At 35.4% G+C, this 13,640-nt stretch overlaps 1 protein-coding gene and 1 long non-coding RNA gene across 2 annotated transcripts in view; one reads left to right on the top strand and one right to left on the bottom strand.

The window, feature by feature from the left end:
• SUCNR1 (succinate receptor 1) overlaps nt 1-2,745 on the top strand; it is a gene marked incomplete at its 3' end in the record, with an annotated part of 45,351 nt that extends 42,606 nt beyond the window's left edge. Inside the window, 1 exon segment of the mRNA XM_082394449.1 lies at nt 1,792-2,745. Coding sequence (XP_082250575.1) covers nt 1,792-2,745 — 954 coding nt within the window.
• Nucleotides 13-13,640, bottom strand: part of LOC309629948 — a 29,439-nt gene continuing 15,811 nt past the window's right edge. Inside the window, exon 2 of the long non-coding RNA XR_014245317.1 lies at nt 13-6,383. This is a non-coding gene — a long non-coding RNA (uncharacterized lncRNA). The remainder of the gene's footprint in view (nt 6,384-13,640) is intronic.

The following is a 13,640-nucleotide window of genomic DNA, read 5'->3' as shown; positions in this document are numbered from 1 at the left end:
TTATTTTCAACCTTGCTAGAAATAAGTAGGATTTAATATTTCAAAATGGCAATCCAGTACCTTTTTAAGAAATTCAATTCTTTAGTCTATCCAACCACAAATAATCTTGCCTCTTTAAAGAGAGAAAGTGGCAGGTGAGCAAGACTTTTGAAGTTTGAATGAATCAGATTGCTTATTTTCATGGTCCCTATTCAGAAGGGGCTATGATTGAGGTCTATTACTAAATGTATGACCTTTCAAGACTCAGTGACTTTGTGTGTAAAGTGAAAGTAGTAACAATCCCCAGTCCCTTATGTCACTGTATTAAATGAGATAATCCTTGGAAAGTGGTGAGCACAGTGCCTAGTACACTATAAGCTTTCAGTAAATCGTGGCCACTGGTATTATTATTACTAATATTTTCAGCTTCATATTTTAAATTTTTAAAATCATGTTTTAACACTGGAGTTGTACAGATTCTATTAAATGTTAAGACTACTATTTTGAGCACTATATTTGTTGCTAAGTCTGCCATAACAAAATGTTTTGGATTGGGTGGCTTAAACAACAGAAACTTATTTTCTCACAGTTCTAGAGGCTAGAAATCCGAGATCAAGGTGTCAGCAGGTTTGGTTTCTCTTGAGGCCTCTCTCCCTGGCTTGCGGATGGCTGTCTTCTGACTATGTCCTCACATGGCCTTTCCTCTATGTGCGTGCATCCCTGCCGTCTCTTTCTCATCATATATGGACACAAACATATATGATCTCATGTAACCTTAATTACTTCTTTTAAGGTCCAGCTCCAAATATGGTTAAATTCTGAGGTACTGGGCTTTGGGACCTCACCATATGAATTTGTGGGGAGCACAATCCATCCCATAACAAGCATGCTGAAGTATGTAGTGAAAGATCACTGTGTGTGGTGCAATAGGCTGCAGGTCAAATTCTGGCTCTGGCATATGGTGACCTGTGATTAGTAATTTAATTCTTCAACCCAGGTTGTTCTCATGTCTAGTAGGATGGAAGTGGGATTGAGTTAAATGGATTCTTCTGAAAATTAGAGATAATATTTGTGATGTGCTGGGCATATAACATGTCAATAAATATGTTGCAAAAATTCTTAAAAACTGGCGTTGTGTTTTATAAACTTAAAACAACAAGCATAATCCTTTGTCAATATGGAAACATAATCAAAGCTATTAAAATTGCAAGACTGGAGTTATAAGAATCCTTGTTTCCTCTTCTAGGTTATGGTTCAATTAAATTTAACTCAGAGGATTTGTTGAACAACTGTGATATGCTAGGGACCACAGTCAATCCTGAAGACACACATTGAATTCGACTCTTCACTTACTTCACTGCACTTTCTCTTGGCCTCCTTGCATTTGTCAAGTCCTCTATGCATGTTTCCACCTCTGGGCCTTTGTGTGTGCTTTTCTTTATGTCTGATACTCTTTATCATGACATGATATGCACTTATTTATTTCCTGATTTTTCCCAAGAGAGTATAAATTATTTGAGATGAGGAGCTTTGTTTTACTCATGGCTGTCATCCCGCGTCTAGCACATAGTTCAAAGGAACTCAATAAATATTTGTTGAAATAATATATTAGTGATATATATGTACATGATTGTTTGTATACATATGCACTCCTTACTAATGTAACCAACTCTCTGCAGTTCAACTTTTAAGTGTTATTTGATGATGATGATGATGATGATGATGATGGTGGTGGTGATGATGTTCTGCACAGTTTTGTCTGCAGTCGTGGTCTAGTGATTCATCCTTATATTTTCTCTCTCTCTTCTTTAGGCATGGAATGCAACTTGTGAAAACTGGCAGGCAGTGGAGGCTGCTCTGGAAAAGTACTACCTTTCCATTTTTTACGGGTTTGAGTTTATTGTGGGAATCCTTGGGAATACTGCTGTTGTTTTCGGCTACCTCTTCTGCCTGAAGAACTGGAACAGCAGTAACATCTATCTCTTTAATCTCTCTATCTCTGACTTGGCTTTTTTGTGTACCCTCCCCATGCTGATGAGAAATTATGCCCAAGGAAAATGGACATATGGGGATGTGCTCTGCATAAGCAACCGATATGTACTTCATGCTAACCTCTACACCAGCATTCTTTTCCTCACTTTTATCAGCATCGATCGATACCTGCTCATGAAGTATCCTTTCCGGGAACACTTCCTGCAAAAGAAAAAGTTTGCTGTTTTAATCTCTTTGGCCATTTGGGGTTTAGTAACCTTAGAGCTCCTGCCCATACTTCCTCTTATAAATCCTGTTATAGCTTCCAAAGGCACCAACTGTACTGATTATGCAAGTTCTGGAGACCCCAGTAACGTCCTCATTTACAGCATGTATCTAACCTTCTTGGGGTTCCTCATTCCTCTTTTTGTGATGTGCTTCTTTTATTTCAAGATTGGTCTCTTCCTAAAGCATAGGAGCAGGCAGCTCTCTACTGCGTTGCCCCTTGAGAAGCCTCTCACCTTAGTCATCATGGCAGTTGTGATCTTCTCCGTGCTTTTTACTCCCTATCACATCATGCGAAACGTGAGGATTGCTTCACGCTGGGGGATCTGGAAGCAGACCCCATGCACTAAGGCCACCATCAACTCTTTGTACATCGTGACTCGGCCGTTGGCCTTTCTGAACAGTGTCATCAACCCTGTCTTCTATTTCTTTATGGGAGATCACTTCAGGGAGATGTTGATGAATAAACTGAGACACCTCTTCAAGTCCCTTACATCCTTCAGAAGATGAGCTCATGGACTAACGTTTTCATTCAGGGAAAACTGAGGTGCTTGTGTAACAGATTGTTTTACACAGCAGCTGTAGGCCAGTTAGAGTTTGATTTAACTCACAGACGTAAATCAGAGAGGGTCACAGATTTGATCCTGTTTTAAAGGCATGTTGGACCCAGGGTGTGTGAAAAGGAGAGGACAGGAAGTACTTATTGGTTTCTTGACCTAAGCACCAAAAGGAGTTGGACTAGCACTGTCTAATGTTGGAGCACATAAGTCCAAAACTCTAGGTGTTATAAGACCTTCTCAATCAGTGTAAAAGGAACAGAAGATAGATAAAGCAGCAAGTTGTCTGTGTTTAATCACTGGTCAGATTGTAATAAAAACAATTTTGTTGGCACCATTCTGTATGTTATTCATACAATCCTATAACTTTGTGGGAGAACCACATAATAGAAGGTTGGTCATATGCTATTAAATATTGTTGCTAGAAGTGCTCTTGAGCATATTTAGAGTAAACAGTAACAACGAGCAGGAAGCAATATAAAGAGTTCAAGGATGCCTATATTTCTTTATATTGATCATGAATTGGGGTCAAGTTGTAATTTTAAGCCCTTTTTTATTGTATGGTTTTTAATGAAAAGAATCCTATAAAATAGAAAGAGATGGTTTAATAAAGAGAGCGATATGAGATGGTTTAATAAAGAGAGAGATATATTTGAGCTTGGATCTCAGGGGACTTGGGTATAAATGATTTTATGAGAATGCTAGAGAGAGATACCAAGGATTACTGCAAAAATTCCAAAGTCATAGAACAAAGCACCTACCAGGAAACCCAAAGCAAGACAAAACAAAACAAAACAAAAGTGAGTGCACTGTTTTTGTAATGAGTGTGCCATCTGGCATTTTCTGATCACAATTTGATTGTCAGTGCATGGAAATATATTAAGTTCATTAGCCTTCCTGATCTTGATTAAGTAGTAAACTTTAAAATATATTAATATCATAAAACCAGCAAGTAAGAGGAAATGAAATGGTAAGACCAAAATTTGTTGGGTTATTTTCCCTTTCAGAGGGAAAAAAAAATCACAGTTTTTCCACCTCCCCACACACATTTTTTTTTTTTTTTTGTAAGCAATGGGATCATTTACAAGGACAACTTTATCTTGAGAGAGTGACTCACATCTTCAATGAGACTTATTTTCATAGAACATTACCTAAGACCATTGGAAGGAATGTCCTAAACAAAATGCATTATATGAACTTGCAGAATATATGGAACATTTATGTATATATCCATATAGATTATCTCAGGAGGGTTACTTAGACACCATTCCATGCCACAAAACAAATTTAGGGGAAAAAAATGAGTGCTGCATTAGCTATTTGAAGTCAAAAAGTATCACATAATAACTCACTTATTGATATAATAAAATGTTTGCATGGCCACATGTGTATGCTCTTTTCCTTGAGGCCATTAGCTGTAATGTGAAGGATAAAATAAGCCTTATGAGAGCAAAGACATAAAATTCCATTGTCCTTCCTGTTTTGAGATACTCTGGTAATATTATATTCTGACATTCCAAAAACCCAAAATATTCCCATTGAAATATTGTAAAAACACATTACCCATAAAGGATTTGTTTTCCTACCTAAGATTAGGCTTTAAAATATTTTTTCATGCTTTGTCTTTATTATCAATATTTTTGAAATGTCAACGTAATTTTATAACTGCCTGATAACAGTTAATCTTCTGAATTTTTTCATCAGAAAAGCCTGCAGAAAGGGTCTTAGGAAAGAAATATTTGCTTACCTGCAAATATTAGCAGATAAGCTTAGCAACATATAATTTAATTGCAATTTGTATTTTATGCATTGGTTTTCACTTGTAAAGATGAAATTCAATTTGCCTCACACCTATGCCAAGGAGTGGCAGGGGTAGACTCTTTTTAATAGTACAGTGAAATATTTTGTGAAACTATAAGCTCTTACATATATTTTTTAACCAAAATGTTAAGTAATTTTATAGCACATTTATCTTTTTCTTTTTTTGCTCAAATCTGTCATGTGGTAACTTAATCCTTAACAGACTAAAGAGATCTGCACTGAAATTATGAGCTATTCCGTTTGCATTTTGTACTAGGTGATTACAATCACAAACAATAAATAATGGAAATCCTTTCTGCATTTGTGGTTTTCAAAGGAAATAATGTTGGATTTTTGTATCTTGTCTTTTATTGGCTCCTTAGTATCTTCAGAATCATGTCTAAACTACTTGGTCCAGCATTTTTCAATCTGGACCCACCTATTCTTTGTGCATTCTCTCTCGTTGCTTTTGTCACAATTTATACCCTCCAGCCAAAGATAGCTACTTCATTTCATTATATTTAGAACTTTCTTTACTGGGTACACCTGGATGCTCACCCTTGTTTTTTCATGCCCGCATATAAAAAAAATCTAAACCTTTATTAAGGTCCATCTTATCTGTCATGTCATCTTAAAGCCTTACTTTTAGATCTTCTCCTCCCAAAATCTGGAAATAAATCTGCCTACCTCTAGGGCTTCAGACTACTTCTAAGTACTGTTTTTATAAAACACATTATTTTTGGCCTTATATTATAGTTTTTCAGATTCAAGTTAACTCTTAGGTCTGCTAATGGAAAAACCATATCTAATTTTTTAATTTAATTTTTGTTGTCTTCATAGCACCCAACAAGGTACATTTTAAACAATTCTTCATTATGAATGAATATCTTATAGAACAAATCTGAATTCAATGTTCCTTTTGAGGGTGCATGTCAAGCTATTTTCTGTCATCACTACTTTTATAATGAATGCTATTTTATATGAAGGATAGAGTGTCTATACACAAATACAGGTGCCAGCCGCCATTGCCTTATCCCTTATATTTTCCTCTATACTTTTTAGCATAGTTTTAATGGATGCTTAAGATCTGTGCCTGCTAGTTCCAAATCTGGGTCATGTTGAAGTTGGTCTCCATTGATTGCTTTTTCTCTTTAAGTTCTTTAAGTATGGGTGACAATTCCCTGTTTCTTCCCATCTAATAAATTTAACTATACTCTGAGCACTATGGATAATACCTTGTGGAGACTCTGGATTCTGTTATGTTCCATTGAAAAGTACTGATATTTTGTTTCATGGCTGAACTCAAACTCCAAATTCTGCAATCTCAGTTCAGATATTTTAGCCAGCTTAGAAACTAAGCTGTTTAGAATCTACCCAGCACATCCATAATTCAGAGGTCAGCTAGAGACTTGAGCAGAGTTTATACACAAGATGTATATAAACTCTTCTGTAGGATCTTTCCCCACTTACTTTCCAGATGCTGAGTTCATCCTGAACTTGTCCTTTGCTTTCTCATGCCAGATAGACACAACAGGTTTCTTTCTGGATTTTAACAACCCTGCATTGCCTGACAAGGACCTGCACCCACGCCACAAGCTGTTTAAAAAGAAAGATCTTCACACATTTAACCTTGGAATATCATGCTATTTTGAAACTTGAGTGATATAATATCCATTGGTGACAGTGGTTGTTCCCAGATGCCAGATCTAAGTGGAAGTACTCATCAAGAGCACAGTGGTTAGTCAGATCTCTTGGGTTCAGCAATCCAAGCAGGATGCCATGAAAAAGAATCTGCAACAGAAGAGGAGAAGGAAACATGAGCATATTTATGAGTATAAATGAGACATATTCCAGGGGCCTTACAAAAATACATACCCGGGCAGGATTTTAGACATACTGAGTAGGTGGAGCGCAATCAAGAAAAAGCATTATTATTTTATGATTCTATTTGCACTCCCAAATCGGTGGACCTGGAGAAAGTCTTGGCATACATATACAAATTTTCTATATAGAGAGATAAATATATACATATTTAATACATGTAACAGGAAAGTAAACTCATGACATCAATCACGCAATCACTTAGTTCCTGTGAGACATTTTCTCATTAAACTTTGTCTCTACCAGGAGACTGATGAGACTTAAACTGAGATGTGCCTTGGATTCTAAACACATTTAAAATAAAAATAAAAATCATATTATGTATTATGTAAACAGGTAGAATCATGTGGCAGCTTGCCACTTGTATAAAAAAATACTTATTCAACAAATATTTCCAGTGTTTGCCAGAAATTTTGTCATTGGTTAAGCTATGAATAACAAGTATTTCTTGCCTTCAATTAGCTCCTGGTCTTATAAGGAAAACAGACACGTAAACAGACAGGAGTAAGTACAGGGCAAAAATAGAGATGTGCCCAAATTGCTAAAAGTGCATGGAATCATTCTGTCACAGTAGGTTGGGGTGGGGAATGATTTGGAGGGGACACCAATCCTGCTGAGGGCTGCCATGTGGAGGGGGGTGGGTGTGGGGAGGGCAACAGAAGGGGGAGCTGAGGCATAAAGGCATATGCCTGGAAGGTAGACATTTGCAGGCAAACCCCATGAGGGATCAATTCTTGTCTAAGTGTGCATTTTTAGATGAGACGGTCAGTAGTGTCTTTCTGGAAGTAGAGAAACCATACACGTATGCAAAGCTGTTCAGCTTGCAACGCAGTGTACATGGAACCATTCAAGAGTTCTCCAACTAGGACTTTTCCCAAAAGGGTTATTTTAGGGAGGCTTAAACAAAGACAGAAAATAAAATTTACTAAACAGTTAAATCATTAATTTGACATACTTTGTCCTGCTCTCTTTCTTTCACTGCTCTACCAGCTCTGTCACTCTTATCCCAGCCTCCTCTTTCTTAAATATTGGTCTTCTCAGCTCCCTGCTCTTTTTCACTCTTTCCCTCCAGAAAAGTTCATTGATTTATGTCTTATCTCTGAGCTTAAATTGATTCCTGTGACACCTCTACAGGGAAATTTGATTTTACCTTCAAATCTTATTTCAAGATTTTATAGATACCCTGTCAATAAAGAGACATATTTTAGAAATATTGGTATCATATTAATTATGGCATCAAATAATTAAATCAATGAGATAGAGTGTCACACTTTATCTGTTTATAGCAATGTTTCTCAAGATACATAAAAAGAGGATTGAGATCAACATTACCTGCAAATCTCTCAAAATACTTTTTTTTTAATTTGTGAAAAATTTCGTGCCCCTTCTGAGGTAAAGGAATTGCTTTGAATGTCTGTTCATTCTCAGAGAACCTCCAGTGTGCAGCCTCAAAATGTTAATGCAACAGTACAGAAATATCTACCCCAGTATCAATTATAGCAAGCAACCTCATTTTGTAACTATGGTTTCCTTTATAGAGATCACAGATAAAATATTCAGTATGCAACACACATAATTTTTTGATTTATCAGTCTAGGTGCAATTATCAGTAAAATTTATATTGCTTAGAAATAGTTTCTAATCTTTTTACTAATTATTGTTTATAATTACTTACAAAAAGGAGGAATTTTGTTTTGGTCTTGTAACTAACTACCCAGAGCTTTAGTACCCATTACTCTATTTCTGAGTCACATAGTTCAAAACAGTTATTGGGAAACCCCATGATTTAATTTAGACAGCGTTTAAATGTTTTAAAATATTGTTAAATCAGTCTGACACAAATAAATCAATTAAATAAAATAAATAAATAAAAGACCATACCCAGTACCAAGGTTTACTAATATTTTCAAGGTTGTGGGCAGGCAAAGGGCATAAGCAAAGCAGGGAATGCTCTGGAACATTGAGAGCACCTCCCCAGGTCCTTCCTTCTCCCAGTGGAAAAGCCCTCTGACCCAAAGTAATGGATGAGGTATCTAAGAAAGTTTGCAAGGCACTTTAGATTGCCATACATAGATGTTGTATGTCCTAGATAGTTATAGCATATGTTACATTTCACAGGAAGCCATGCTTCATAAAGCCAGATTCTAGCTTTATTCATCAATATGTCAATCCTAAACCATGGGAATTCTGCTAAAAAATATTCCATAGATAAGCACTCTCTTATGAATAGCATTAGTCTATTTGCCAGGAGGCCCAATCACCACGTTTACAAAATTAGACCAGGACGTCGCTAGCCTTTTTCTTTCCTAGGTGACTCTCCACTTACCAGAACAGGAGAGAATGAATCATAGGCATCTGTTTGAAATACTTTCTTCCCAATCCCTGCTAGGTGATTTGAAAAGGAGTTGTGGAGTGCCCTGACTGTTGTTTTCAAATTCGGTTCCAGTACACTCCTGTTAAGTCAGTTACAGTTTGTAAATATCACCAAACCTGTGTTCAGTTATCAATAGTATAAACTTTTCATACTCAAATCACATATGGAATCAAGTAAGAGTCAAAAATCTAATTTATTTTCAAATCAGCATTACTTAAATAATTTCTACTGCACAAAGTACTTCTGAGTAAATATTTTAATTTGTTAGAACATTGCACTATTTTATGATTGCTTTTATTGTTGTTTAAGGACTTATGATACAGACTCAATGAGTTGGGAAGAAATATCAGTTCTAAATGTTTGCCTAGTAATTAGGAAAAAAAGCACTTAAAAATTTTTTTTCATCTCTGTTTTTTCACATGTTTGGAAGGTATAGTGAGCTTTTGTAGAGTAATGAAGATGAAGCTGATAAAATGATACCTAAAGGGCTTATGTAAACCTTCAAGTATAAGTTATAAATATCTTGAAATCTAGATAAATAAAATGAAGAGCTAAATAACCTCAATAACATCATATCATTAAGCAAAAGTGGGAAGTGTTAGGATGATCTTGGAAACAGAATAAAAGTTTGTAAATTTGGCAGTAATTTGGTTATGTAGAGTATGGGTAAGAAAAGGGGATTAGAACTTTATTTTTTATTGCATCCAGTAACTGTGATATGTTGAAAAGACAAATGATCATTCATTTTGCTGAATCACTGAATGATCACTAAATAGATGATTGTAGATATATCTTGTTTATAGAATTGAAATGGTTTTCTTGGGAAACATCAGTCATTTATACTTTTAGCATGTATTACTCAAAAGTTTTTCAGAAAGAACAAACATACTTGGTTTGTTATCTGGCCTTTCACAATTCAGAATTACTTCATTTTTAAGAAATCCTACTTCCCTAAGATGGTACTTAAAACTATTTATATACCTAAGAATGCTTAGCAAATATTTGTTCATGATTCTATGGTCTACAAATAATGATGAAAGACATCGAGTATTTGCTTTTTAATTATTCTGAAATTTTTAACTCTTTATGTTGGAACAAAAACAATAGTAAAATGAACTCCCAATGTTCCTGTCACGTAGCTACAATATTTATCAAGTTATGGAAGACCTTGTTTTATAAGAACCCTCACCTTTATCATATTGAAGTAAATGCCAGGCATCATATCATTTAATCCATAAATGTTAATATTTATCTCTAAAAGATAAAAACTTATTTTTAAAATAGTTATAAGTATATCATAGAATGGGTTACTGATCTCATGTTTTTACTTCTACTTTATTATAGAATTACCCATTTATGACCTTTACCATGTGGCTTTACAGTTCCATCTCTGTGGACAGAGTTTGTGTCCTCACCTGTAGATGTTGAACTTGGCCATGAAAATAGCTTGAAACGTTAGTGCTCATGACACCAGCAAAGACTGCATAGTGCTGTGTGATTAAGTCTGACCTCTGTGCTCCTGTCATCTGTCTTTAAAAGAACATGAGATCTAGGGAGACTGAGAGACTCATGGAACACATTTGAACACAAGCCCATAGACTTGTGAGGCAGAACTGCCCAGACAATGCACAAATATTGGGGAAAGAGAAAGAAATATGTGTTGAGATTTGAGATTTTGATGCAATTATTGCATCTACAATTATTTAACAGTATTTTTTTTACTATCATTGAATATCAAATATCCAGTTTTAAAATTTCCAATTCTGTCAGAAAATGTGATATATATCATAAAGTGTATAATGTATACATATACACAATAAGTGTATAATGTGTATATGTGTGTATACACACACATATATATACACACACACGTATGTGTATATATATATAATATAGTGTATGTGTGTAAAACAAATTCTTTTTTACTTTTAAAACTAAAATTACACATTGTAATTGATTAATGTCTCTAAAATGGGTAGGCATCTTCTCTGTATCTTTTATTTTATTATAATTTATTTGTTGAATAAATTAGGTTGCTCATTCTGTAGATTTTCCTGTGGTCTGCATCTTGCCAACTACATCCTTGTGACTGCCATTTAACGTGTTTCTCTGATTACTGAGTTTCTTATAAATTGGATTTTCAATCTGGAGGCTTAATCAGTTTGCTGCTCACTTTTTACTTGGATGCTTTTGCAAGACTACTTCATAAATGCTGTTTTGTTCTTTCATCAAGAGGTCTGGTTCTCTCTATACTGTGATGATAGAGGCCATTGACTATGAATGAATACATTCACTAATTCTTTGGAGAATTGAAATATGGTGATATCTAAGTCTAATATTCTTTCTTTACTTATTAACTACAATACTTCTATAAAGAGGCGCATTACACATCTACTATATGGTTACCCAGGAGTAGCCAAATACATATAGAAGAGAAAGGAGAAATGCTTGTTCTTTTCCTTTATTTACCAGTTTTAAAGATAATAAGTTGGTTTTCTAGCATCCTCCAATATTGAGCTATAAGCTTTTTTTTTAACTATTATTAGGAACTCATAGATTTAAACTATGTGATATGTTTAAATTTATTATAGTTATATCCTTGTTTATGGCCAAATTATCCCTTATTTGGCCACTGAGAAATTCCTCAAGTGGGCTCCTGAGTACTTTTGGTATGATTTTTTTTTTTTTTAAGGTTTTTTGTTTTTGATGTGGACCATTTTTTTGAAGTCTTTATTGAATTTGTTACCACATTGCTTCTGTTTTATGTTTTGATTTTTTGGCCACGAGGCATGTGGGATCTTAGCTCTTCAACCAGGGATCGAACCTGCACTCCCTGAATTTGAAGGTGAAGTCCTAACCACTGGACCACCAGGGAAGTCCTGGTATGATTTTTTTTATGTCCTTGATAGTTTCCTTGCTATTTGGTATGCCCATCTTGCACATTTCGTACCACTAGAATCAGCCATTTTCCCAAGGAACTCTCATTCTTTTTAGTGAGACATAATACTTCAATTGAGTGCTAATTGTGTATTTCTTCTAGGTTGCTTATTTTTCCAGAAATTTTCAGTGGACAATATTTTTAAGGTAAAATATAAGAAAAAATGTTTAAGATAAAATACATCATGAGTTTATACTGTCTTCTTTCTCCCATGCCACGAATCCTGATTCTTAATAACATAATGATAAACTTAAATATCATATAATTTTCTTTTTTTCTAGCTTATACACAAGTCCCAGATTGTCAATATCAACACTACCACAAATAGTATGATTTCTAAAATCATTTTAAGATATATATTTTACTTTGTTATTTTTGTCCTTAAAATACACCTACTAAAGATGTATAATCTATTACTACATTTTAACGTCAGTTTTGGAATAGTTTCTCTCAGCATAGTTATATCAACAACTGGATACACTTTTAGGTTCATTCTTTGCATTTTAGTATAAGCATATATGGTAAATAGTCTCCAAAGATGGTCTCCATCAGTTCTTTTCTTACTTGACAAATGTGGTACTCTCCTCTTGAGAGGTGGAATTTATTTCCCCACACCCTGAATCTGGGTTGGTCGTGTGATGCTTTGACCAGCAAAGGTGATTTCCTGAAAATTCTGAGCCCCGGACTTAAGAGAACTGACAGCTTCTGCTTTCTGCTTTCTTCTTGTAACTCAGCCATAAGGCTTGAGGAAGTTCAAGAAGCCTTGATGATAGACCCATCTAGAGAAGGTCAAGACCTCTGCTGAGAGTCTCACCTAAGGCCCTTGCAAATGGCAAGCAACTATGTGAATGGAGCCATTTTGGACCCTCCAGCTCTTCCAGCACCCCAGCTCTAGAGCCTATTCTTCCCTGTTTTTTTGTAAAGTAAATTTTAAAATTGTTATATACTTCCTGAGATCTCCTGGCTTTGCCCTCTGACCCACCCATTCCTTTTATAAGGAATCTTCTCTTTCCTTTATTCCCATTGACACTGTCCTCAATTTGGATTCGATGTCCAGAAGTTTCCCATCAGAGTAGGACTTTATCCTAGAAGACAGCTTCAGTTGATTAATTTTTTTTAAAAATTCATAGGACTATGAATTGTTCCAGCAACCCCACACCTGACTGTGGACCCCTTGTGCTATATGCTATATCAGAGAGACTTGGATAATAATCTTAGTTTTGCTACTTAACAGCTATGTGAATTTGCACAAGTTTCTTAGTATCACTAAATCTCAGTTTGCTTTTCTACAAAATGAGGAAAATAATGGTCTTTTGGGCACTTCCCTGATGACGCACTGACAATGCAGGGGACAGAGGTTTGATCCCTGACCTGGGAAGATCCCACATGCTATGGAGCATCAAAGCCCCCATGCCTAGAGCCTGTGCTCTGCAACAAGAGAAGCCACTGCAATGAGAAGCCTGCGCACTGCAATGAAGAGTAGCCCCTGCTCACCACAGCTAGAGAAAGCCTGCGTGCAGCAACAAAGACTCAACGCAGCCAAAAAATAAATAAATAAATAAACAAACAAACAAATAAATAAATAAAGGCCTTTTGCCCCACTGAATTATGGTAATGGAGACAGTGCCTGATGCACCTAATGCACCTAACACAGTGAATGACACATAATAAGCACTCTGCAACTTTCACAAAATTTATTAATTAGAAGTGATTTCAAATGTCTCTATGACATTTTAGTCTTAAAATCTAAGATTAAATCACACCTAGGAACAGTATGAAAAACGAAAGTAATTATTTTTCTTTCTTCACATGTTGACACATTGAACACTTTCATCAAAGAAGGCCAAGAATAGCA

This window comes from Balaenoptera borealis, assembly GCF_965194805.1.
Source record: "Balaenoptera borealis genome assembly, chromosome: 5".
In the NCBI taxonomy this organism is placed as follows: domain Eukaryota; kingdom Metazoa; phylum Chordata; class Mammalia; order Artiodactyla; family Balaenopteridae; genus Balaenoptera; species Balaenoptera borealis.
The sequence above is the reverse complement of the archived record's forward strand: the minus strand, read 5'-3'. Positions and strand labels throughout refer to the sequence as shown.